At 39.5% G+C, this 25,853-nt stretch overlaps 1 protein-coding gene across 1 annotated transcript in view; it reads left to right on the top strand.

Annotated features, from left to right (window-relative positions):
• Window positions 1-3,859: 3,859 nt before the first annotated feature.
• Window positions 3,860-25,853, top strand: part of LOC150089139 (RING finger and transmembrane domain-containing protein 2-like) — a 147,562-nt gene continuing 125,568 nt past the window's right edge. The window contains exons 1-3 of the mRNA XM_090390346.1: window positions 3,860-3,932; window positions 15,267-15,378; window positions 15,584-16,164. Of these exons, the coding sequence (XP_090246472.1) occupies window positions 15,594-16,164 (571 nt within the window). The 5' untranslated portion in view covers window positions 3,860-3,932; window positions 15,267-15,378; window positions 15,584-15,593. The remainder of the gene's footprint in view (window positions 3,933-15,266; window positions 15,379-15,583; window positions 16,165-25,853) is intronic.

Raw genomic sequence — 25,853 nt, forward strand, 5'->3', positions numbered from 1 at the left:
TGTAATTTGCAAAACTTAAGCCTTTCTTCGTAAGAGCAACCCTTTGTTCCATTCACTAATCTTGTTGCCCTTCTCTGTACCCGTTCCAGCAGCTCCACATCTTTCTTGAAATGAGGCCTCCAGTCCTGTATACAGTACTCAAGATGTGGCCTAACCATTGCCTTATACAAGGGAATAATCACCTCCTTACCCCTGCTAGAAAAATTCCTGTATATCATTGACAAGACACCATGAGCTACTCTTGCAGCTCGTCTGCACTGCTCAGAGAACTTCATATCTGCCTGCACAATTACCCCCAGGTCCTTTTCATTCATCACCACTGTCAGAGTAGTACCGCAGAGTTGATATGTTGCTCTGGGGTTACTGTTTCCCATGTGTAGTATTTTACATTTGTCAATGTTAAACTTCATTTGCCACCTCTCAGCCCATCTGGTCAACCTTTCCAGATCCTGTTGCAGCAGCATAGCGTCAGTAGTGTCCTTAACAACCCTGCCAACCTTTGTATCATCTGCAAACGTGGACATTAAACTTGATATCCCATCATCAATATCATTCATAAACACCGAAAACAACAACGGACCCAACACTGAACCCTGAGGAACTCCACTAATAACATTAGTCCACGTTGAGCAGTGTCAATTGATTATCACTCCCTGTCTTCTGCCACTCAACCACCCCTTTATCCATAGCAGCAATTTGCCTCCAATGCCACACTGCTCCAATTTGTGCAGCAGTCTTCCATGTGCAACAGTATCAAAAGCCTTTCTAAGATCCAAATATATAATATCAAAGTTTTTCCCTGCATCCAGTTCTTTTGTGACTACATCAAAGTATCCAATCAAATTGGTCAGGCAAGACCTGCCCTTAACAAAACCATGCTGCGTCTGAGCTATAACTGAATTCTTGTCTAGATGATCCTGCAGTGCTTCTTTAACCAGTGCCTCCATTAATTTACCTGGAACAGAAGTTAAACTAACAGGTCTATAATTACTTGTGTCAGCCTTTGATCCTCCTGAGTGTGAATTGGGGTTACATTTGCACATCTCCAGTCTATGGGTACCCCAACTGAGTCCAAAGAAGCTCTCATAATTATGTCTAGGGGTTTGCTTATGGATAGATGGATAGATCCCATCTATCCATAAGTTTGATGGATAGATCCCATCCACCCCAGGTAGATATAAGTTGGTCTGTAACCAAGTCACAACGGAGATTAGGCAGGCAAAGGCAGACTACGAAAAATCCTTGGCAAAGGATGCAAAGAAAAACAGATGCCTTTTTTATATTTATCCTCAACAATCTCTCCTCCACTTTCCTCTCAGTTATTACAAAATCATCCAGCTCACTGCCAATGTTTACTTTACCTACATCATTCTCCTTCCTGAATAACTACTCATGCGTGAATGTAGATGCAAAATACTCGTTTAGATTGTTTGCCACCTGAGCAGGATTCTCAAGTGTTGAACCATCAATATCCAGTGGACCAATCTGGTTCATCCCTTTCCTTCTTGAGTTTAAATAGGTAAAGAACTCTTTTCTGTTTTTCTTTGCAACCTTTGCCAAGGATTTTTCGTAGTCTGCCTTTGCCTGCCTAATCTCCTTTGTGACTTGGTTACAGACCAACTTATATCTATCATAGGCTTCCATGTCACCCATTAATTTGTATGTATCCCATGCATTTTTCTTCTCTGCCACATGTCTCATTAGTTCATCTGACAACCATTTAGGCCTAAACCTTGAACAATATTTCTTAGTTGGTATGTAAATCTTGGTAGCCTCCAAGATTAGTTCCTTGAATGCTTCCCATTTTGAGTTTGCTGTTGGTAACATCATCAGTTGGTCCCACTCTAGAATTTAAATACTGTCTCAGACCATCATAGTCGCCTTTACGAAAACAAAAACCCTTCCATTTACCTCTGATTGTAGTTACTTCCTTGAGTAAATCCCACTTCAACACACTGTGATCACTGCCACCTAGTGATTCATTTATCTGCAGATTCTTAATGCATGAAGAATCACTACTGATAATCAGATCAAGAGTATTGCTCCCTCTTGTTGCCTCACGAACATGCTGATGTAGAAAACAATCATCCAATAAATCCACAAAAGCCTTGCTAGTGTGCGAGTGACCAATCCACAAATTCCAGTCAATATCTGGGAAATTAAAATCCCCCATTATAAGACTTTCTGATTTACTGGCCCACTCTATTTCCCTGTACAATATCTTATTATACTCATCAGAGTCATTAGGCCTATAGCACACTCCTACTCTCAACTTTCCCTATGCTTATGTCACACCAAACTGACTCGACACTGCCCTGTCCATCGATGTCGACTGGCTTCACTTCCTTGGACTTTATGTGTTTCTTAACTAATAGCATAACCCCTTCTCCCCTCCTGTCCTGTCTATCCTGTCTATCCTTTCTATACACATTGTATTCCCCAAATTTCAGTTCCGCATTCCTTATATGTGTGTGACACCACGTCTCTGATATCCCAACAATATCTGCCTTTGATGTTTTGAGCAATACCTCAAATTCATCAAATTTATTTACCAAACTCCTAGCTTTGGTGTACACGCAAGTATACCTGCACCTGTTTCTATTCTTAGCTACCCTAACACAACCCATGTGTTTACTTGTACCGGAATGACTCCCAGCAGTCTCTAAAATGTCCTGAATCTTGTTTTTCAGGCTTCTGCTCATTTCAATAGAAGCAGTGCAAGAAGCACTTTCACGTCTGCCAGTGGCTACTGTTAATCTATTAGTCCTTGTATCCCCCAACTAGCAGTTTTCCGACCCACCTAACACTGCCTCGACAGCATCAGCAAAAATTCTTGCACCCTTTCTATTTAAGTGTATCCCATCCCTGTAGAAGCAATCTCTCCTGTTAACAAGTACAGTCCAGGCTGAAAAAAATTCTACCCCTTGAGCCTTGCACAATCCCTCCAGGGCAGAATTGATCGACAAGGCTCTCATCATATACTCCCTCCTATCGTGTCTGGGCAGAATTGCAGACACTTTCAAGTTCAACCCTAATTCACGGCTTTTTTGCAACAGTGACCTGTACTTGCTAAGTAATTCCGCTGGTCTCCTACTCTTAATATCATTATTTCTTAATATCTTAATATCATTACGAACCTAAGGGAGCCTAAATTCACTTTGAGGAAAGATAGGTGTAGAATAGATGTGCAGAAATTTGCCTTCAGCCTGCGGGTGGTTAATTTCTGGAACAAACTTTCATCTGTCATTTTGGAAGTTGATAGGTGAAATGAATTTAAGGAGGAACTGGACAAACATTTAGAGGGAATGATTGTGGTAATTTTTTTTTTTTTGGCTGATGCTGCATAAGCTCATACGCTTTCTTTATTGCATCACATGCTACTATTACCATTGCTAATACTATTACTATTAATTACTCTCTGGATCTGGATAATGACAACTGCATCATTATGACATATTAAATATAATACCATTAAAAAATACCATTAACAATGGTATTCATCCTAAGTAATACCGTTCTAAAAATAACTGATAGCTTCTATCGATTAATTTGTGTAGATCACAGTTTTCAAGGTTTAAAGTACTTTTTGGACAACAAATAATCCCAGGGGTTCACATCTGGTGAGTATTGTGTTGGCCCACCCAGGGTTCTGAGCTGGATATCACCATTCTTCTCTTTCTTGATGATTCCCATTTACGTCTCTCTCTCTCTCTCAGTGTAACTCAAAAAAAATTTTTTTAGCTGGTGCACCTAAGCCTCATGCTTCCTTGCATTATATATCTAATAATAATAATAATTATTATAACTAGATAGACTTTATTGCAAATATATAACTCTTTTTTGAATTTCATGATAGAGGGCAGCAGTAGCAGTAGTATCAAAATGATAAATTTTAGGAATGTTAAATTTTAGGAAGAAGTAGGGTAATTATTGTAAGTTGTATTTCAATTTGTTTTCAACCTTATTTTCTCCAAATTTACTTTAAAAAGGAGGATAACCAAATGTGCCAATAAACACAGTGAGAGTTTTATAAATTTAATTGTTCCAAACTTGTTTGAAATATGGTTCCTCTTTCAAGTAACAGCTGCTGAATTGCATACAGAGATATTGTCGTGACATAATAAACAGTTGCGTTCGTTTGACATCTTTCGTATGTCTTTATGTCTAAATCCAGACAGAAACGCTACATATTTAAATATGTCTAAATCCAGACAGAAACGCTACAGATATACAGAGTCTTATATGTAAGCGTAATAGCTGGACTTATTTTTTCGGTCCAAATGAAAAAATAAAAATAAATAAATAAAATAAGTCACAAGCGTATTGGAATCTGAACAGTTGCTGAATGCTTTTGAATTTTAAAAATTGGGTGCAGAATTTTGAATTGTAAGAAAAGAAAGAAAAATCCTAAAATAAAACTATAATTACGAATAAGGCCAAGTACATAGTAAAATGGTACATTGAAGGGGACTTTGCAGCCCTCTTCATTGTTGGCCTGAATCCATTGCATTCAGTGCACGGCACCTTCCTCACTTTGCACAGCCCTGCATTCAACCTTTTATTTTGGCTAAGGGCCAAAACAGATAAAATTCTGGGTGTTGCAGGCTGCAAGAACACTTCTTACCACTAATTAATAACTTTTCATAACAGGATTAAAATCATTTGATCATGTTTATGTTTGAATTTTATTTTTTTATATAATAATTAAATACAAAAATAATTTGTTACTAATAACAAATTATTATTATTATTGCTTTTTCAGCTGAGCTTCAGATTATGGGTACACCTTGTCACTGTGTTGGGGGCATGGCTAAATTCAGGATGGATTCAAGCAAAAGAAGTATGGGTTAGCATTAGCATTAGTAGAGGCATTTGATGCAAGGAAGCAAGCTTATGCAGCATAAGCCAAAAAAAAAAAAAAAAAAAAACGCCCACTTCCACTTCACCCCTCTGTTCGTTCAAAATACCTGTCCAGCTGAGTCTCAAACTTATTTAGGCTATCAACCTCCACCACAAGGGATGGAAGTCTGTTCCACCAACCAACCACCCGCTAGCTAAAGGCAAATTTCCGCACGTCTATCCTACATCTGTCTTTCCTCAATTTGAATTTATGCCCTCTCAGGTGATTTTTCTGAGCTAGAGGAAGAATCCCATCAGCATTGAGCATGCTTAAACCATTCAAGGCTTTATACACCTCTATCAGATCACCTCGCTGGTGCCTAGTCTCCAGACACTGTAATTTGCAAAACTTAAGCCTTTCTTCGTAAGAGCACCCCTTTGTTCCATTCACTAATCTTGTTGCCCTTCTCTGTACTCATTCCAGCAGCTCTACATCCTTCTTGAAATGAGGCCTCCAGACCTGTATACAGTACTCTAGGTGTGGCCTGACCATCGCCTTATACAATGGAATAATCACCTCCTTATCCCTGCTGGAAAAATTCCTGTATATCATTGACAATACTCCATGAGCTACTCTTGCAGCCCATCTGCACTGCTCAGAGAACTTCATATCTGCCTGCACAACCACCCCTAAGTCCCTTTCATTCTCTACCACTGTCAGTGTAGTACCACAGAGTTGATACGTTGCTCTGGGGTTGCTGTTTCCCATGTGTAGTACTTTACACAGCCCATCTGCTCAACCTTTCCAGATCCTGTTGCAGCAGCATAGTGTCCGTAGTGTCCTTGACAACCCTGCCAACCTTTGTATCGTCTGCAAACTTGGACATTAAGCCGGATATACCATCATCAATATCATTTATAAATACAGAAAACAATAATGGACCCAACACTGAGCCCTGAGGGACTCCACTAATAACATCAGTCCACGATGAGCAGTGTCCATTGATTACCACTCTCTGTTTTCTCCCCCTCAACCACCCCTTTATCCATAGCAGCAATTTGCCTCCAATGTCACACTGCTCCAGTGGGTTTTTAATAGAATTTCATTTTTGGCTAGTGAAAAAATGTTAGGTTAGTTTACGCCAGTAATGCAGAATGGATTCAAATAAAAGAAGCCACTTCCTCCAGAGGTGTACTCATAAACTGGAGTATAACTGCTTTTCTCTTTATGGGATTTTTTCAAATCAGTGATGGGTTCTGGTACCAAGTGCATGGTGTGGGTGATTATTTCTGCTTGCTTATGTTATTATTACTGTTGGTCGAGGAACTCTCACAATCCTACAAATGTTCAGGATTGCGGCTTTATGGAGTTCCATGCATGTCTTCTCTGGGAGGCTTATTGCTACTAGGTTCTTATGGATCCCTTTGGCACTATGCCAGTGGTTGACAGAGTGATTGGGATGGTTATTACTTGTTCCATATGACACATTTCTTTGACTTCTTACCTTAGGTCTGTGTGCTTCCTGATTTTTTCCTCTTAGGCTTTCTGGGATTGCTGATGTTGGGCACTGCTATGTCCATGAGGTAGGCAGCCATTTCCTTCTTGTTGATGGGGGTTATGTCTGGTTTGTTGTGCGGGATCGTCTTGTCTGTTTTTATGGTACTGTCCCAGTTTTTGTGTGATTAGTATAGTTGTAATATGGTATGCTTTCTTTGATCAACTGGTATTTTTGTGCAAGCCTTTGATGCGTTATCTTGGCCCTGACCTAGTCTTGTCTATTAGTGTACTCCTGGGTGATCACATTACATCCCTCAGTGATGTGCTGAATTGTTTCTGGGAATGGGTAACATCATTGACATGTGTCATCTGTTACTCTAGAGCCCTTGGCAGCGTAGTTCCTTGTGTTGATTACTTGCTCTAGGATGGCGACCACAAATCCTTCAGTCTTGAGGATACTTCGTTCTTGTTTTTTTATAGCTGTGTTATATCATTCCCAGTTGTGAGCCATGCGGTTGTTGTTATTTAGTTTTTAGGAGCATTAGCAACTAAGACCATATTGCTGAGACAGTATTTAAATTCTATACAGTGGGACCAACTGATGATGTTACCAACAGCAAATTCAAAATGGGAAGCATTCAAAGAACTTATCTTGGAAGCTACTAGGCTTTACATACCAACTAAGAAATATTGTTCAAGGTTTAGGCCAAAATGGATGTCAGATGAACTAATGAGGCATATGGCAGAGAAGAAAAATGCATGGGATACTTACAAATTAACACATGACACAGAAGCCTATGATAGATACAAGTTGATATGCAACCAAGTTACAAAGGAGGTTAGGCAGGCGAAGGCAGATTACGAGAAATCCTTTGGCAAGGGATGCAAAGAAAAACAGCAAAGAGTTCTTTACTTATGTAAATTCAGGAAGGAAGGGGATGAATCAGATTGGTCCACTTGATATCGATGGTTCAACTGTTGATGATCCTGCTCATGCAGCTAAGAAACTGAATGAATATTTTGCATCGACATTCACGCATGAGGAGTTATTCGGTGAGGGGAATGCCAGAGGTGTATTCAACTCTAGCAGTAACTAGAGAATCTTGTAATAACTGAGAGTAAAGTGGAGGAGAAATTGTTGAAGATAAATACAAGAAAGGCACCTGAGGTGGATGGAATCCACCCCAGGTACCTTTAAATTAAAGTTATATTAAAGGAGGCAGCAAAGGAAGTAAGCAAACCCTTAGTCATAATTATGAGAGCTTCCTTGGACTCAGGGGAAGTACCCATGGACTGGAGATGTGCAAATGTGACCCCAATTCACAAAGGAGGATCAAAGGGCGACACAAGTAATTATAGACCTGTGAGTTTAACTTCTGTTCCCGGAAAATTAATGGAGGCACTGGTTAAAGAAGCACTGCAGTATCATCTAGACAAGACTTCAGTTATAGCTCAGACACAGCATGGTTTTGTTAAGGGGAAGTCTTGCCTGACCAATTTGATTGGATACTATGATGCAGTCACAAAAGAACTGGATGCAGGGAATAACTTTGATATTCTATACTTAGATCTTAGAAAGGCTTTTGATACTGTTGCACATGGAAGACTGCTGCACAAATTGGAGCAGTGTGGCATTGGAGGCAAATTGCTGCTATGGATAAAGGGGTGGTTGAGGGGGAGAAGACAGAGAGTGGTAATCAATGGACACTGTTCTTCGTGGACTAATGTTATTAGTGGAGTCCCTCAGGGTTCAGTATTGGGTCCATTATTGTTTTCTGTATTTATAAATGATATTGATGATGGCATATCAAGCTTAATGTCTAAGTTTGCAGACGATACGAAGGTTGGCAGGGTTGTCAAGGACACTACTGACACTATGCTACTGCAACAGGATTTGCAAAGTTTGAGCAGATGGGCTGAGAGGTGGCAAATGAAGTTTAACATTGACAAATGTAAAGTACTACATATGGGGAAACAGCAACCCCAGAGCAAAGTATCAACTCTGTGGTACTACACTGACAGTGGTAGAGAATGAAAGGGACCTGGGGGTGGTTGTGCAGGCAGATATGAAGTTTTCTGAGCAGTGCAGATGGGCTGCAAGAGTAGCTCATGGTATATTTTCGATGATATATAGAAATTTTTCTAGCAGGGATAAGGAGGTGATTATTCCCTTGCCTAAGGCAATGGTTAGGCCACACCTAGAGTACTGTATACAGGTCTGGAGGCCTCATTTCAAGAAGGATGTAAAGATGCTGGAACGAGTACAGGGCAACAAGATTGGTGAATGGAACAAAGGGGTGCTCTTACGAAGAAAGGCTTAAGTTTTGCAAATTACAGTATCTGGAGACTAGGCACCAGCGAGGCGATCTGATAGAGGTGTATAAAGCCTTGAATGGTTTGAGCATGCTCAATGCTGATGGGATTCTTCCTCTTGCTCAGAATAATCACCTGAGAGGGCATAAATTCAAATTGAGGAAAGACAGATGTAGGATAGACGTGAGGAAATTTGCCTTTAGCCAGCGGGTGGTTGGTTGGTGGAACAGACTTCCATCCCTTGTCCTGGAGGTTGATAGCCTGAATAAGTTTAAGGCTCAGCTGGATTCGAAAGAACAGAGGGGTGAAGTGGAAGTGGTTATTTTTTATTTATTTATTTATTTTATTTTATTTTATTTTATTTTTTTTTTTTGGCTGATGCTGCATAAGCTTGCTTTCTTGCATCAAATGCCTCTACTAGTGCTAATGCTCCGGGGATATGCAGTGGTCATTACCCGACCTTTCCGTATCTTGTGGTCACGGGCTCGAACCCCCGTCTAATCAAGAAGCTTGTGCTACGCGTTGCTGCTCCTGCCCACCTGGCTACAGAGGCGCCGAGCCATGTGGTGGAAGCGATCTTATCTATGCACTCTTAATGGATGTCATTGTAGTGTCTGCCATGGAATGCCTTCTTCACCCATCTTTCTGTCTTTGTGAGTGGGGTCTCCTTTTTTGAGGTTGAGCATTGTGTGCTGTTTGTCTGTCTTCCTCATGGCTTGGTAGATTGATGTCTTTTCCTGGAAGTAATCACTCAGGTTCTTAATTTCCTTCTTATTCTGTTGTTCATTCAGGGCTATCGATTTTCTCCCTCCTTCCTTCCAGGCTGTGGTCAGTCTATCGATGACCTATTTCGAGTGGTGGCATTGACTGCTCTTGGTCATTAATATTCTGGTTGATTTCATAATCTCTTCCAGCTTAGGGTTCCAGTGTATGACTCCGAAGGAGTATGCTAGTACTGTAACTGCATAGGTATTTATGGCTCATCATTATTATTATTAACCTATGTATATATATACACACCGATGAACCAAAACATTATGACCACCCACCTAATATGATGTTGGTCCTCCACGTGCAGCCCAAACAGCTCATACCCAGCGAGGCATGGGCCCTACAAGATTTCTAAATGTGTCTTGTGGTATCTGATACTAACACATAACCAGCAGATTCTTTAACTCCTGTAAGGTTTGTGGTTGAGATGCTGCAGATCGGAGTTGCTGTTCCAACACACAAACCACAGATGCTCGATGGGATTGATGTCTGAGGAATTTGGAGGCCAGGGCAATACCTGGAAGTCTTCCTCATGTTCCGAGAACCAGTCTCGAACAATCTGGGCAGTGTGGCATGGTGCATTATCCTGCTGAAAGGTAGCACCACCAGAGGTGAAGACCGTTGCCACGAAAGGGTATACCTGGTCAGCAATGATGTTTAGGTAGGTGGTAGATGCCGGAATGCCCGGCACATGGATGACTGGACCCAGGATATCCCAGCAGAACATCACCCAAAGCATGACACCGCCGCCACTGGCTTGTTTTCATCCTATGGTGCATCGAGGCGCCATCCCTTCCCCCGGTAGATGATGTAAATGTACCCAGCTGTCTATGTGGCACAATAGGAAATGTGATTCATTGGACCAGACAACCTTCTTTTAATCACTCAAGGTCCAGTTTCGATGCTTGCGTGCCCATTATAGGCACTGTCGCCGGTGAAACGTAGTTACCAGAAGTATATCTTATCCTCCTACCCTGCCTGTCACCCTGTGTTCTTTTTCAGTAAATTTTTGTTCCCCCCCCCCCCCAAGAAAGCCTAGGCTTGCCAGGTTCGCCCCACTAAAGGCTTATATGACCCTATTGCCTGGTCCGGCCGACCGGGCTAGCCGAGTGGGTAAAGTACCTGCCCGGCAACCCAAAAGGTCGCGGGTTCGATTCCCGCCTCGGGCTTGGATCAAAGTACTGCAAAAACCTTGGGAGGTGCAATATGGCCACAGAAGCCGATGCGCCAACAACTACCAAATCAAATACCAAATCAACTGCCTGGTCCACCTCCACATGGTAAAGGATGGGCAACAGTGGGCCTTGGTTTTCCAGAGCCTGATGGCAAACAGGTCAGATGAACAACATACCCCCCCCCCCCCCAACGCTGTGCTACACTATGCTATAATCTGCACTTTCTGGCATTTGCACAGCCTGTTTTGCATCGCAAAAAGATCATTGCAGAGTTGGAGGAAACTCCTGAAGCTGCAAGACTGCTACTCTGTATGCTATGCCCTTCCTGTGCGTATTGCTCACCATATTCAAGTTCTGCATCGCTTATGTTTGAGTATCACTGTGTTTCCAACATCTCTACTATGTCTGAGTTTGTGACCGAAGAACCCATTGTGGTCGGGAGTTGGATATATAGTATAATTTCTTGCTTGCACTGACCAAGTGAAAAGAACTTTATTACGAAACGAGAGAGTACACACAGTAAAACAAAATGAAAACTGTCACAAGGCACAGATATTCAAGAGATAACATATATTAAATCGAGCACAAAGAAAGAACACAACATAGAAGCTTTCGGCTACTGTATGTAATACGTACACGATTTCCTGAAATAAGGAAACTGTGTACTCAATTATGTACAATGTTCAGATCAACATATACAAGGGGGTATCAAAAAGTTCATACCCTGACCTAGATAAAACATCAGTAGGAAGATGCCGTTTTTAATATGTTGTTTACATTTTTAATAATTAACATGTGAAATTTCATTCCCTATAGGTGATTGTACACCAGAGATGGAGCCGGGAATCTGAGGAAGGACGCTATGGTTGAAAAAGTGGAGTATCGAGCAGTGATCAAGTTCCTGCATTTGCAGGGCAAGAAAGCTCAGGAAATTGACTAAGAAATGAAAGCTCTGTATGGGTAGAATTGTCCATCCTATGACACTGTAAAAAAAGTGAAAATGTGAGTTCCCGTGTGGTCGTACAAGTGTCTTTGATGAGCCAAGAGAAGGAAGGCCATCAATGTCCACAGACAGTGAGATGGTTGAACAGCTTATGCTGAATGACAGATGTGTGACAATTCATTTCATCGCAAATGCAGTGGGAATTAGTTATGGGTCTGCCCACAGCATTTTATATGACCACCTGCATGTCTAAGGTCTCTGCACGATGGATTCCAAGAAGATGCCTGATGCCTTTGCAGAAGCAGTGTCGAATGCAGTGTTCTCGCCAACTGTTGGATTTGTGTAATGCGGATGTTGAGAACTTTTTTGATCGGTTGGTGACAAATCACAAATGCTGGGTGTACCTACCAGTATGATCTGGAGACTAAAGACATGTCAAAGCAGCGGAAGCACACCTCCTCCCCACCTCCCAAAAAAGGCAAAGATCACTCCAACTGTGAAGAAGGTGGTGGTGTTCGTGTTTTGGGACAGAAAAAGGGTTATTCTAACAGATTATCTACCTCGTGGTTCCACACTTACTGGAGAATACTTTTTTTTTTTTTTTTTTTGTTAGTTGTTGGCGCATTGGCTTCTGTGGCCATAATGCACCTCAAGGTTTTTGCACTACTCTGATCCAAGCCCAAGGCAGGATTCAAACCTGTGACCTTTGGATTGCCAGGCAGGCACTTTACCCACCCGGCTAGCCCGGAGGATAAATTTGTCAGACAATGCATCGGTTCACATTGCCACTACCAACTTTATTGCCCAGTGTGGCTTCGAACTACTGCAGCACCTACCCTATTAACCCCAGGGGCTCACATCAGGTGAGTATGGGCTTGGCACACCCAGGGTACTGAGCTGGATATCATCTCTCTCTTGGTGATTCCTTTCTATTTTGGTCTCTCTCTCTCTCTCTCTCTCTCTCTCTCTCTCTCTCTCTCTCTCTCTCTCTCTCACACACACACACACACACACACACACACACACACACACACACACACACACACACACACACACACACACACACACACACACACACACACTCTCACTCAGGGTAACTCAGAAAATTTTTTTTTTTGGCTGGTGCAGCATAAGCCTTAGTCCTTGCACCATATGGCTAATTATAATAATAATATTCTCCTAGTACTGCCAGGCCTCTTCTTGTTTTGAGAAATGAAGAAACCATTGGTCATGGATGCCGCTTTGATTCATCTCAGGAAGTCATCAAAAAGTGGAATCGTGGTTTCAGGCAAAAAAGTGCAGATTTCTATGATCGAGGCATTAAACAACTGATTCATAGATGGGAGAAATGTGTTACTATACATGGAGAGTACACAGGAGAGGATTAAAGTTCCCGTGAAGTTTCACCTTTCTAGGGCTATTATTTCTAGGTAAGGGTACGAGCTTTTTAATATCCCCTCGTATATATATGTGAATCAATGTTTTTAAAGATGAACCATAATAATAAGTTTCGATCTTGACTAACAAATGAACATTGCAAAATTTGCTTCAAATATCAAGTACAAGGTTTGTTCCAGATTTTACAAAAATTGTTTTAGAAAAAATTTCATTTTTCTCATTAATATGTATATGTACATAAATTTTAACATTGTGTCTATAATAATTACATAAATAAATACAAATATCACTTAATATTTATTAATTTATTAATTTTATTTTAATTTCCAGTATGTGGACCTTGATAAGATATTCTTTTGCAATACACACTGCGATAAGATATATATTTTTTTCTAATATGGATCGCGATAAAAACTAATTGGTGACCCATGCTCCAGAAAAAGATCATCCAGAAAAACCTTGCTGCTCTGTGAGCAAACTGCCTAAAGGTCCAGTCCGTATTTGGAAAGTTAAAATCATACATTATTTGACTTTTTGATTTACTCGATTTGTCTGTATAGTTATTCATTATACTCATCTCAGTCATTTGGCTTATAACACTTTTCTTGTTGTCATATAGTTCTATAAGATGTGCAAAATGCCTTCTGATGATAAACTTTTATTAGCCATTTGGGTTGAGCACACTGAATTCTGATGGGATTCTTCCTCTTGCTCAGATTATGAACCTGAGGGGACATAATTTCAAATTGAGGAAAGACAGTTGTAGAATAGATATGTGGAAATTTGCCTTTAGCCAGTGGGTGGTTAATTGCTGGAACAAATTTCCATATGTCATTGTGGAAGTTGATTGCTTAAATAAATTCAAGGAGGAACTGGACAAACTTTTAGAGGGAATGGATGTGTGAACTTTTTTTTTTTTTTGTTGTTGATATGCTACATAAGCTCATATGCATGCCTTCTTGCATCACATGCCTCCATTACTATTACTATTTTCATTCACTGCATATAATTTTTGGACTAAACACAGGGTGTCTGAAAAATAATGGTGGAAAGAAAATTATGAAATTTTGTCTTCAAAAATCCCAAACTCATCCTATTAAATATACCATGCCTATACTCACAAACTCAAACTGTATTTTATTTTCACAGAAAAAAGCTTCAAAAATAACATTTATATGATTATGTACAATGAGAAATTCTTTAGCAGCAGCTAGATACAGTTCATATTACAGAAATTTCCTTTTTCTTTTTTGTATGGTTTTGGTGCATTATAGTCTTAGTTGTTAATGCGCCAATAAAACCCAAGAACCAACCAACCATCTCTTTGTTATGAAAGACAGTTTTTTATGTTAAAGCATGAATTTGTAAATGAAATAGAGGTGAGGGGCATTTTTCAGTCAACACTACTATTAGGTTTTTGAATTAAAAACACTGTTTGCAACTACCTGTATGTGTGCAGTTGGTTTTGGTCATTAGTGCAATTGCACGCACAAACACACGTGTATGTGTGTGTATTTATATGCATAAGTTTTTTTTTTTTTTTTTTTGAATAATGAAAAAGTGCCAGAACTTAAATTTTCGGTAGCCACACAATACAAGGTATTTCAGAAGTATGTTCAAAAAAATTCTAGCATCCAAAATAAATAAAATAAAATCAAATAACATCATGATATAGCCAATTCAAACTGTTATGATGCTCTAGCTGTTTCAATTTTAAAAAGTAACTATGAAGTTAATTATGGTTTTTTGAATTATGAAAAATAGTAAAATAATAAAAAAAGTAAATAAGATTAATCAGATGCATGCTTATTACTCATTCAGAGTTGAATGCATATTTATGATTTTTTTTTTTTTTTTCATAGTTTGCACCTAAGAATACATTCTAGAATTTTTTTCACATACTTTTGAAATGTCCTATACAACTGCACAAAAGCAGAAATAAGGAACGTGTGAATGAATGAAACGAATAATCTTAAAATACAGTTTATTGCATTTCACTATGGCATTCATAATCTTCCCATTCCATATGATACATATTAATTACATGTTACTGTATTATTGTTATTAATTAAGAAGAAACATTGCAGAATGCTGTTGCGGCATGGTCCAGCTGAAAGGCTGATTAGCATTAAACATTTTCCAGATTCCTGTTTTTAGAAGATGGTCAAGCATTTTTTTATTTTGATTTCATTATTATTATGTTTTTTTTTTATCCAATGTTATAATCTTGTAATTATTATATGATCATAATTATTATATACCTAAAAGTATAGAATACTTTATTATTAGTGTTATAAAAGTTTTTTTTTAAATATATTCTCATTGTTAGGTTGCAAGCATACCAAACTGGAAGAGGAAAATACTGAACTCCCTGCCATTCACTCTATTACTCTAGCTAGAGAAATAACTACAAGTGCCATTTTGACAGAAATAACCAGCAGGTATCGATTTTGCATTATTTTTTGTACTGATTCCATTTTTATTAAAATTCTTAATTCTCACAGCAAAATGTTATGACTGCAACTGTTATGCTTTTCTGATTATTTTTATTTTATTTATTTATTTTTTTGCCCTTTATCAGTTTTGAAATTCATCATAATAACTAAATATGAAGTTATAAAACTAATAATTATATCTGTATTATAGTGCACTACTAATGGCAGAGGGTGAAGGTGGTCAGCTTCGTTCAAACTTTCAGTGGCCATTTCAGCATGGGCTACATCCTATTAGTCTTGCAGCAGCTACATCATCTCGAAGTCTCAGAGAAGATATTCGCCAAGTTATGAGAGGTTTAAGTCCCTTGATGGAACATTCTTCAGTGGGACCACTGACTGCTCAAAACTGGTCATCTTGGTTAAGTCATCATCCAGGTTTTATATCAAGAACATTAGAACAGAATTACCCTGTTATATCACCCCGTTCAGGACCCAATGTTTCTTCTGATAACGAGAATTTCGTTATTAACATGGATGGTGAGAGGTATCGAAATGCAGCTGGATTTTCTTCTACTGGAAGTATTTCAACTCCGCCAACATCTCATAATTCTACCACTTTGTCAAATAGCAGGAATAATAATAGTCCAGAACCTGGTTTCAGTAATACAGCTGGAGATGCTACTGATGCTTTACGAAATAATCCCGAACTCCGGACCCTGTTATCTTTAGCTGAGAGATACGTCGCATTCCTTCTAATTTTGTTTCTGAAACTAGTCTTTGACCACAGAATTGGTAAGTAGATTTAAATTTGCTTCTTTAAAAAGTAATTTAAGTAAAGTGCATGCATATTTTAATGCTTCATTAGGAAGGAAATGAATCTAATTTCCTGTGCACATACACTATGTCTCACTTCATATAACAGGAATTTATTCCTTTGGATAACTAATCTACATTTAAATTTAGAATAAAATAGCCTTGCATTGCAATCTTTATTAGAGGCTAAAACATTCAAAAATTAAACTGGATAAACTTACATGCATGTAGTCAAGCTGATCATAAGAAAGCTTTGGCCATGGACAAAGCAGATAATCCTCTGCTAAAGAATAAAATGAACTGATCATGTGCTGGATAAGTGTTGTGACTGGATATCTTCAAGGATGAAACCAGGTTCACATCGAAATGCAACTGGATTTTTTTCCACTGGAAGTATTTCAATTCTGCCAACATCTCATAATTCTACCATTTTGGCAAATAGAATTAATAACACTAAACCTGGCTTCAGTAATACAGCTGGCCTCTGGCCAAAGGGGATGAGGGGAGAGCCAATTCTGGTACTGTTGTTTGGCTGGTAAGGAATGATTTCACCCTTTCTTTGATTATGATGAGTTTTGCAGAACCAGAATGAGTTGGATCTGCTGGCTGATTTTATTGAGCTGGAAGAACATCCATTGATGTTGACTAGTGCTGTATGTTGATGCTCTCATCCCTCCTGTACTGATAAGTGGCCTGAGGTTGGAACCAGATATGATGGGTATAGATGTGATCTTGTGGAACGTGTCAACCTCTGACTTGTAACTGTGAAGGGTGTTGTGTACAGCATGTGCCTTAAGGGTTCTTCAAGAGTTCTTAGTGTCTGTGGAAAATACAGGGGCAGGCAAAAACTACCACCATTTTCAAAATGAAGTGACTACTGTGCACAATGGAAAAGACATTTATTGTTATTATAGCTTAATAATATACATCAAAGCATTTATATTACACTCCTCAGTGTTTGAAAATGATGTCCCTTAAATGATCACCACCACTGCAGACACAGTCCTCTACTACTCATATTCTCACGTTATCCATTGCTCTGTGTAATGTTTCTGGTGGTATTCTTTCAATTTCATCCCTTGACGTGGGCACCTGTACGTGGTGAGGGGACCTCCCAGTGATGCTGCTGGGCTTCCAGATTAGCATCACTGGGATCTAACACCCATACCTTGGTTCCAGGGTTACATCTTAGGAATCCGGCGTGTGCAGCTGTGTGCCGCGACCCGTGGAATTTGGAAAGGGGGATCCTGGTGGTTAAGGGGCCCAGCCTTAATACACCACTTTGCTTTGACCACCACCCCTGCTTTGACAAGGCGGGTGGTCCTGGACCAGCCCGACTGGGATCAATTGGCGGGTGGTTTTTACTGCTAGGGTCAACAGCGTTCCAATAAGTCTCCCTCCCTTTGGTCCTGGGACGGGATCAAGGCTTATTGGAAACGTGGGTATGGTGCTCCTAAGCTAACTTGGCATCCCACTCGTGTACGCAGTACCTGCTAGTTCACGAGTGGGAGTCCCCTCGTAGGGCTCCGTGGTGGGTGAGGTACTTAGAGCATCAGAAATTTTTATTTTACTCCTATGAGTATTATAAATTTAAATTCTTCTGGGGCCCCAACAAGGCCCCTACCTAATCGAGATGATGACGCAGAAAACACCTCTGCAAAAAGAGCCAGGACTGAGGATACACCACCACCATCAGTGACACTGCTTTTTCTCATTCTCCATTCCACCGGAGAGCAGTCAATTAGAGAGATGTCACCTTTCTTTATCCAGAAAGGATTAGAAGGGTTGGCAGGTTCACCAAAATCCGTTAAACAACTGCATTCCAGCGACCTTTTGGTTGAAGCTTCCAGCACAAAACAAGCTGTTAAAATTTTGAACTCTACATCCATAGGGGGAATACCTATCACCGTAACCCCCCACAAAACTCTGAATTTTTCACGAGGTGTTATATCAGAGTGGGACCTTCTTCATGTTTTTGAAGAAGAGATCTGCTCTGAATTAAAAGACCAAGGAGTGACAGCTGTCAAGAGAATATCAATACGGAAGGATGGGAATCTCGTCCCTATCCGAGTTCTTATCCTCACGTTTAACACCCCACGGCCTCCAAGTTCCATCAAGGCAGGCTATCTAAACTGCCCAGTGAGGATTTATATCCCAAACCCACTGCGGTGTTTTAGATGCCAAAAATACAGCCACTCACAAACATCTTGTCGTGGTAACCCTGCCTATGCTCAATGCGGTGTTAAAGACCACAAAGAGCAAGGAATGTTCAGCTCCAAAACTGATCTGTGTCAATCGCCAAGGAAAGTACCCCGCCTACTCTAGAGCATGCCAGTGGTGGAAGGATGAAAAAGAAATCCAAAAACTGAAAACAGAGCTGAATATCTCCTACCCAGAGGCCAGAAAATGTATCCAACCAATAAATAGCAGGAAACCTTCATATGCCCAGAAGGTTTCTGCAAAGTGCACTATCGGTACACAAACTGAGATGACTATACCACCAAGAGGGTCATTCACTCCGATTGCATGCTATTTATTGAGTTCACAAAAGCCCACCAAAAAAACACAATCAGCTGTCACTCCTATATCCGTACCTCCTAGTGCTCCACCACTACCAAAACCAAATGGTAAGGAAAAGCTAAAAAGTTTGGAAGAGCCACCCGTAACACCAGAAACAATGGATGTAGAGAATAAGGAGGTACCGGATGAATCAGTCTTGGAACTCTTTGCGGAGGAAGAAATGGACACGGGACAGCGTCCACACTTCCCCAAAAAAGATAAATCCAAGACTGACAAAAGTAAGCCCTCAGCATCTCGGAAGCTGCCTGATGGACCCACCAAGCCAAAATAATGGCTAAATTCCTACAATGGAATTGTCGTGGATTCCGGCGAAATATTGATGACATCAAGGCCCTCCTGCAAAAGCACGAGCCAGTTTGCTTTTGCTTGCAGGAGACTTATCTAAAGGCAAATGATGACCCCCACCATGCATAACATCACAATTTTTCGTAAGGACAGAATTTCAGATGGTCCTACTCATGGAGGAGTGGCTATCCTTGTAGGCAACCAGACCCCAGTCCAGGCCTTGCTGCTTACAACCAGGATAGAGGCTGTTGCAATTCGCCTTACAGTGGGATTTCTATTAACCATCTGTTCAATTTATTTGCTACCTGGGACTGACATCTCCCAGGAAGACCTTGATGATCTTGTAATGCAGTTGCCTCCCCCCTTTCTTACTTCTAGGGGATTTTAATGGACATAACACCCTGTGGGGTAGTGCTAGCAATAATGGAAGGGGACGAGTCATAGAGCATATACTAAATGACAATGACCTCTCCCTTCTAAATGTGGGAACCAACACATTCTTCCATATGCCTACCCGTACGTTTTCTGCCATTGATCTTTCTATCTGCTCCCCTTCTCTACTCCCTTCACTCACTTGGGAAGTGGAGGAGAACCCATATGGAAGTGATCACTTCCCTGTGATAACTTCATTACACAGTGGGAGACGGTGTCTTCCTTTCAGGTTACCACGGTGGAAGACTGATCAGGCTGACTGGACTGCCTTCCAACATCAGGCAAATTTTGACCTCAGTACCGTCAGTCAGGAACCTATCAATGATGCAGTAATGTACATCACAGAAATTATTGTCCAAGCACTGCGAATGCTGTTCCAAAAACATCTGCCCGGTTTCCACTATTTCCCAAACCATGGAATTCATGGTGGAATCCACAATGCACAGCAGCGAAAAAGGCTCAAAACAAAGCATGGGGATATTCCGCCGATATCCTACCACTGTTAATCTAATAGCCTTCAAGCATGCATGAGCCAAAGCACGCTACATTCGCCGTCAGAGTCAAAAGGAATCATGGATCCGTTTTACATAATCTATTAACCAGTCTGCCAGCTCTAAGGTAGTCTGGGATAAAATCTGAAAAATGAACGGAAAATATACATCCCATCCTTCTTCAGACCTAGATTATAATGGATGTGCTATTGCAGAGCCCACTGCAATAGCTAAAGGCTCTTGGAGAAACATTTTCGAACATCTTTGTATTCCCCAGAGTTCCTGATCCTGAAACATAAAATCGAAAAACAGGCACTTAATTTTAAGTCTAAGAGCGTTTATCCCTACAACGGGTCATTCACTATACGTGAACTGAAAAGAGCCCTCACTCTTTCCGAGGCAAGTGCTGTTGTACCAGATGGCATTCATTATGAAATGATTAAGCATCTTTCACCAAAATCTATGGATCATCTGCTCCTTCTATATAACAGAATCTTTATTGAAGGGCAGTTCCTGGATTCCTGGTGCAAGGCAATCGTTCTTGCCTTTGCTAAGCCAGGAAAGGATCCAAAAGTCACTACTAATTATCGTCCTATTGCTCTGACTAGCTGTCTGTGCAAAATCCTGGAGAGAATGGTTAATTTTCATTTAATATGGTATTTAGAATCAAATGACCTTCTCTCCAACATCCAGTGCAGCTTCCGAAGGAACCGGTCCACTCTGGATAATCTTATTAGACTGGAAACATTCATTCAGGAAGCTTTCCTAAAACGTGAACATTTGGTGTCTGTATTCTTTGACATGGAGAAAGCGTATGACACAACTTGGAGATTTGGCATCTTAAAAGATTTGCATAGCCTTGGTCTTAGAGGGCATCTCCCCATTTTTATTAAAAACTTTTTAGCCAATCGATCTGTCCAAGTTCGTGTGGGATCCTCACTCTCTCGTTCCTTTAGCCAAGAAGAGGGAGTACCACAAGGATCAGTTTTAAGTGTCATGCTTTTTGCCATCAAAGTAAATTCCATCGCAGAACAACTTCCTCCAACTGTAAACAGTGCCCTCTATGTTGATGACTTTAGCATATTTTTTCAGTCAAGCAACATGAGGGTTATTGAAAGACAACTGCAAAAAGCCATTGATCGCCTAAATTCGTGGACACAGTCTAATGGATTCAGGTTCTCGCTGCAGAAGACTGTTTGTGTACACTTTTGTCGTAAATGTAATCTTCATCCTGAACCTGAATTAAGGCTTGGACAAAATGCTATTCCAGTAGCGGCGGACACAAAATTCTTGGGACTCGTAGTTGATAAAAAGTTGATCTTTCTGGATCACATCCGTCAACTCTGCACAAAGTGCACAAGAGGCCTGAGTATTCTGCGCTCTCTTTCCTCTACATCTTGGGGTGCGGATCGATGCAACCTACTACGCATCTACCGTGCACTTGTACGATCCAGATTAGATTACGGGTCACTGGTATACAATTCGGCCAGAGACAGTGTACTTCGATGGCTGGATCCTGTCCATCATCAGGCTCTCCGCATCGCTATTGGAGCATATCGAACATCTCCTGTCCAGAGCTTATACGTTGAAGCAAACGAACCACCGTTATCGCTTCGACGTAAGCAGTAGTTGTCTCTAAAGTACGCTTTAAAACTGAAATCCCTGCCAGACCATCCTACGTGGCCATTTGTTTTTGAACCATGATGGGAAAATTTGTACAACACCCGTAAGACTGCCAATCGTCCTTTTGGTATTCGTCTCCAAGAGCTACTCAAAGAACTTAAGATCAAGGTAGACAAGGTTGCCCAAACACCAAAGCAACCCCTTCCACCCTGGCATGCTCATGTTCCAGCATGTGACTTGTCCCTTAGAAATTGGGGAAAGTTGGACACTCCATCATCTGTCTATCTACAGCTTTATTCAGCACACTGAGCTGAACATTCTGACTTCGCACCAGTTTACACAGATGGCTCGAAGTCGGAATCATATGTAGGATCTGCTGCTGTCTTTACAGACACCATTACATCGGAGCAGATTCCCTTTGAATGGAGCGTATTTACTGCAGAGCTGCACGCTATAGAGTTAGCCTTGGATCACATTAGTAAATGCCAATACCAATGGTTCATTTTATATTCCGACTCTCTCAGTGTGTTACAGGCTTTAATAACTGTGAGATATAATTCTCATCCAGTTCTGTCTTGCATTCAGCAGAAGATTCACTTTCTCCATGAACGTGAATATGATATCCGCTTCTGCTGGATTCCCAGCCACATTGGGATTAGGGGAAATGATTTGGCTGACACGACAGCCAAATCAGCAATTCCCAATAATAATCGCCGCCTGTCAGTCCCCTATACAGACTACAGGCAAATAATACACCAGAAGATACACTCCCAATGGCAGGATTCGTGGAATAGACAGACTACGAATAAATTATATTGTATAAAGCCTGTAATTGAACCATGGCAGTCTAGTCTGCACAGGGATCGTAAGGAGGAAGATGTTCTTGCCCACACCTGCATAGGACATAGTTATTTGACACATTCATATTTGCTGAGGGCTAATGATCATCCTATGTGTGAGTCCCGTGGCACAATATTATCAATCAGACACATTTTAATTGACTGTCCAGTTTTACCGCTTTTAACCATCTGACTGAGCCATATACACTCAGTCAAATTTTATCTGACAATGACCATGTGTCTGCTATTTTTAGCTTTTTGAAATCAGTAAACCTTTTTACTGATATTTAAAAAACCTTCCTTGTTATTGTTACTTGTTTATTGATATTTGTCTTTTACAGTTTATACTTGTTTTTATACCTTGACTTAGTGACCTAATTCATTAGGCCACTGAAAGTTTTACTTTTTTATGACCAGGTTTTGGCGCATTATAGCCTTAGTTGCTAATGTGCCAATAAAATCCAATCAACCAACCAACTTTCAATTTCATCATGAATGTTTTGTTTCATTTGCACAAGTTCAGTAGATGGTTTACATAGACTTTTCATTTTAAGAAATCAGAAACACATAAGTCTGGTGATCATGGTGTCTAATTTATGTTAACAAAATAAGATATACAGTAAGACTCCCAAATCCATGGGGGGATACATTCCAAGACCTACTGTGGATGGCTGAAACCGCGGATATAAGCGAACACCTGCTGACCCCATATATAACGTGATTCTTGTACATACACACATATAATAAAGTACAGCAGACTCTCAATTTACCGGGATTGGATTAACCAGGACACTTCAAGACTCCAAATTAAAAAAAAAAAAAAAAAAAAAAAAAAAAAAAAATCAACCAGAAATGATAAAATTCAAGTAATAACTAGAATAGGTATAAACAGATGTTTTGCAAGTTGTAAATAAGCAACAAGAACCGGCTCTATAAGTCTTCATTGGGAGATTAGTGTACCTATTACTTGCAATCCCCGCTGTCTTCACACCTACCGCTCAAAACAAAAAGAAGTGACCAAATGTTTAGTTTGATTTAGTGTGTTGCGTCAGTTATTGTGTTCTGTCGCAACACAAAAGGACAAATTTTGTTTCGTTATTTGACAGGGATGTCGGAATTTATTATTTATTTTTTTCTTTTGTTTAGAAATTGCGAAAATGATGGGCAAACGCAAGAGTTGCACTTTCAAATTAAACAAAAACTTGAAATTATTCAAAAGTTTGAAAACGGTGCATCTTTAAATCTCTAAAGAACCATTATAATGTTGGTGACCAAACCATATGCGACATTGTAAAAAATAAAGGGAAGCAGATACGGGAGCACAACTGTAATATGATTTAGAAACATTTCTAAGCATTTGCTATTCATTTTTTAGAAACATTTCTTTTAAAGTGTCCCTGGAAGTGTCCATGACGGTATGGACTAATGATGCCAAAAGCAGACACCCTACACCACACCAAATGTGAATTTTTTAGCTATAAAGTGGTTGTTCATGAAGGTGATGTGGTTATTTTTGGCTGCCCAATATCTAACATTTTGTTTATTTACATACCCATTCAAATGAAAGTAGGTCTCGTCACTCATGATTAAACAGTAAGTTTGGATCATTATCCACATTCTGTAGGAATAGATTGTAGAAATTGAAATGTATGTTCAAATCACGAACAAGTAATTGTTGAACTATTTGCATTTTATATGAATGGGACTTTAAAATCAGTATGCAATATATGGCACATACATTGTTCAGATATGTTCAGTTCCCTTAATTAATGACTATGGAATAAACCAGAAATTGATTTTTGGCTTAAATAAATCAATTAGAATAATCCCAGAATTGATTTTTTAGATTTTTTTTCCTCAGTCTTACAGCTGTTAAAAAGAAAAGTCTGATTTATCATAAATTATCTGAACAGCTTCCATTCTTAGAGGAGAACTGGGTAGTCCTAGATACTTAAGCAAATGCTAATATTATTTGCTAAAAAAAATTTATTTAAGAAGTGCATAAGAGTTATATATATTCTTGTATCATGGAAAACTCAAATACAATGCTAAAAATAGGTGCTTGTCTGTTATCCTCTCGCCAGTGTAAGTTACAAATGAGTCTAACCTAACCTAAACAATGTATTTATTTATATTTATTTAATGTGTCCCTGGAAACTTTAAATATACCCAGGTTAGGTTAGGTTAGACTTGTAATTTAAACTGGTGGGAGGGTAATAGATGGTACTAAATACAGAACATAGTAAACTAACGTTGAGTGATAAAATGCAGTGACTTTTTTTTTTTTGACCAACAAAGCATTGAGTTAATCATGAATGTTTTAAATTTAGTTTGTTTAAATATTTCTTTTTGGCAATACAATACAATTGCAGTGATAATAAAGATCATTTGGTTTATCACAGGCACATTCCTCATAAATAAAATGAGTTTATTGGTAAAGGAGATATTATAAGAGAGAATATTGTAATACTCCAAATTCCTACCCTGTACTACAGCAGCAGCAGCTAGAATGGTTTACAGCAGAAGAATTACAAGTAAATTATATGAAGATTAGTAATATTTGCACAAAAATAATAAAAATAAATAAATAAATACATTGAATACATCAGTGATTACAGATCATAAAATATACAGAATATGTTAATGCTTTTCATTTGTATTCAAAAGAGTTAAATATAACTATCCATCATGGTGTAGATTCCAGGGGCTTAACATTGAAATAAAAAGGAAAGTAACAATTGTTGAAATTAAAAACAATGAAGAGAGATAAAGAAGCGGACTGAATACAATTATCTTAGTAATATGCACAATAACTTTCACTGCAAAAGATGATGTGTCATTACCCATGAAATAAACAGTATATACAGGTAGACATTGACATCAGAGGTGGTGGTATTGCAGGGATGACTGTAGTAGTATGCAAGAGATTCTCTTCTTTGGACTGTGGCTTTCTTGAACATATGCAGGTAGGCCTCCAGGTTTTGTGCTACCTGTAGCACGAGGAGAAATCGGACTTGCAAAGTCACTTCGTGGTATGAGGAGGTTACAGGAGAGAAAAGAATCTACAAATTGTTTTTTGTATTGATAGTCACCGGAAAATAAAACTATCAATGTTGTGAATGTTGATCAACTTAAGAGAGGACTGAGCAAAATTTACGAAGCATTGAATTTCTGTTGACAAGAGAAATAAAGAAGGGTTTGATTCTGTTTTCCTAAGGTGAAGGGAGTGAGGAACATGCCAACTTACTTTTTTCCAAACAGAAGGAGTATGCTGGAAGTTAGAGTAAAGTTTAGAAAAACTTCGATCAGCATAACTGGGGTAGACTGGTTGTAATTATATGTGAGAGGCCTAGAAGTGTAAAATCATAACCACATTTAAGCTTATGATTTTATGATGTGTCACTGCATCTTCATCATC

Source organism: Mastigoproctus giganteus, chromosome 2 (assembly GCF_048544385.1).
Source record: "Mastigoproctus giganteus isolate SK-2022 chromosome 2, ASM4854438v1, whole genome shotgun sequence".
NCBI classification, from domain to species: Eukaryota; Metazoa; Arthropoda; class Arachnida; order Uropygi; family Thelyphonidae; genus Mastigoproctus; species Mastigoproctus giganteus.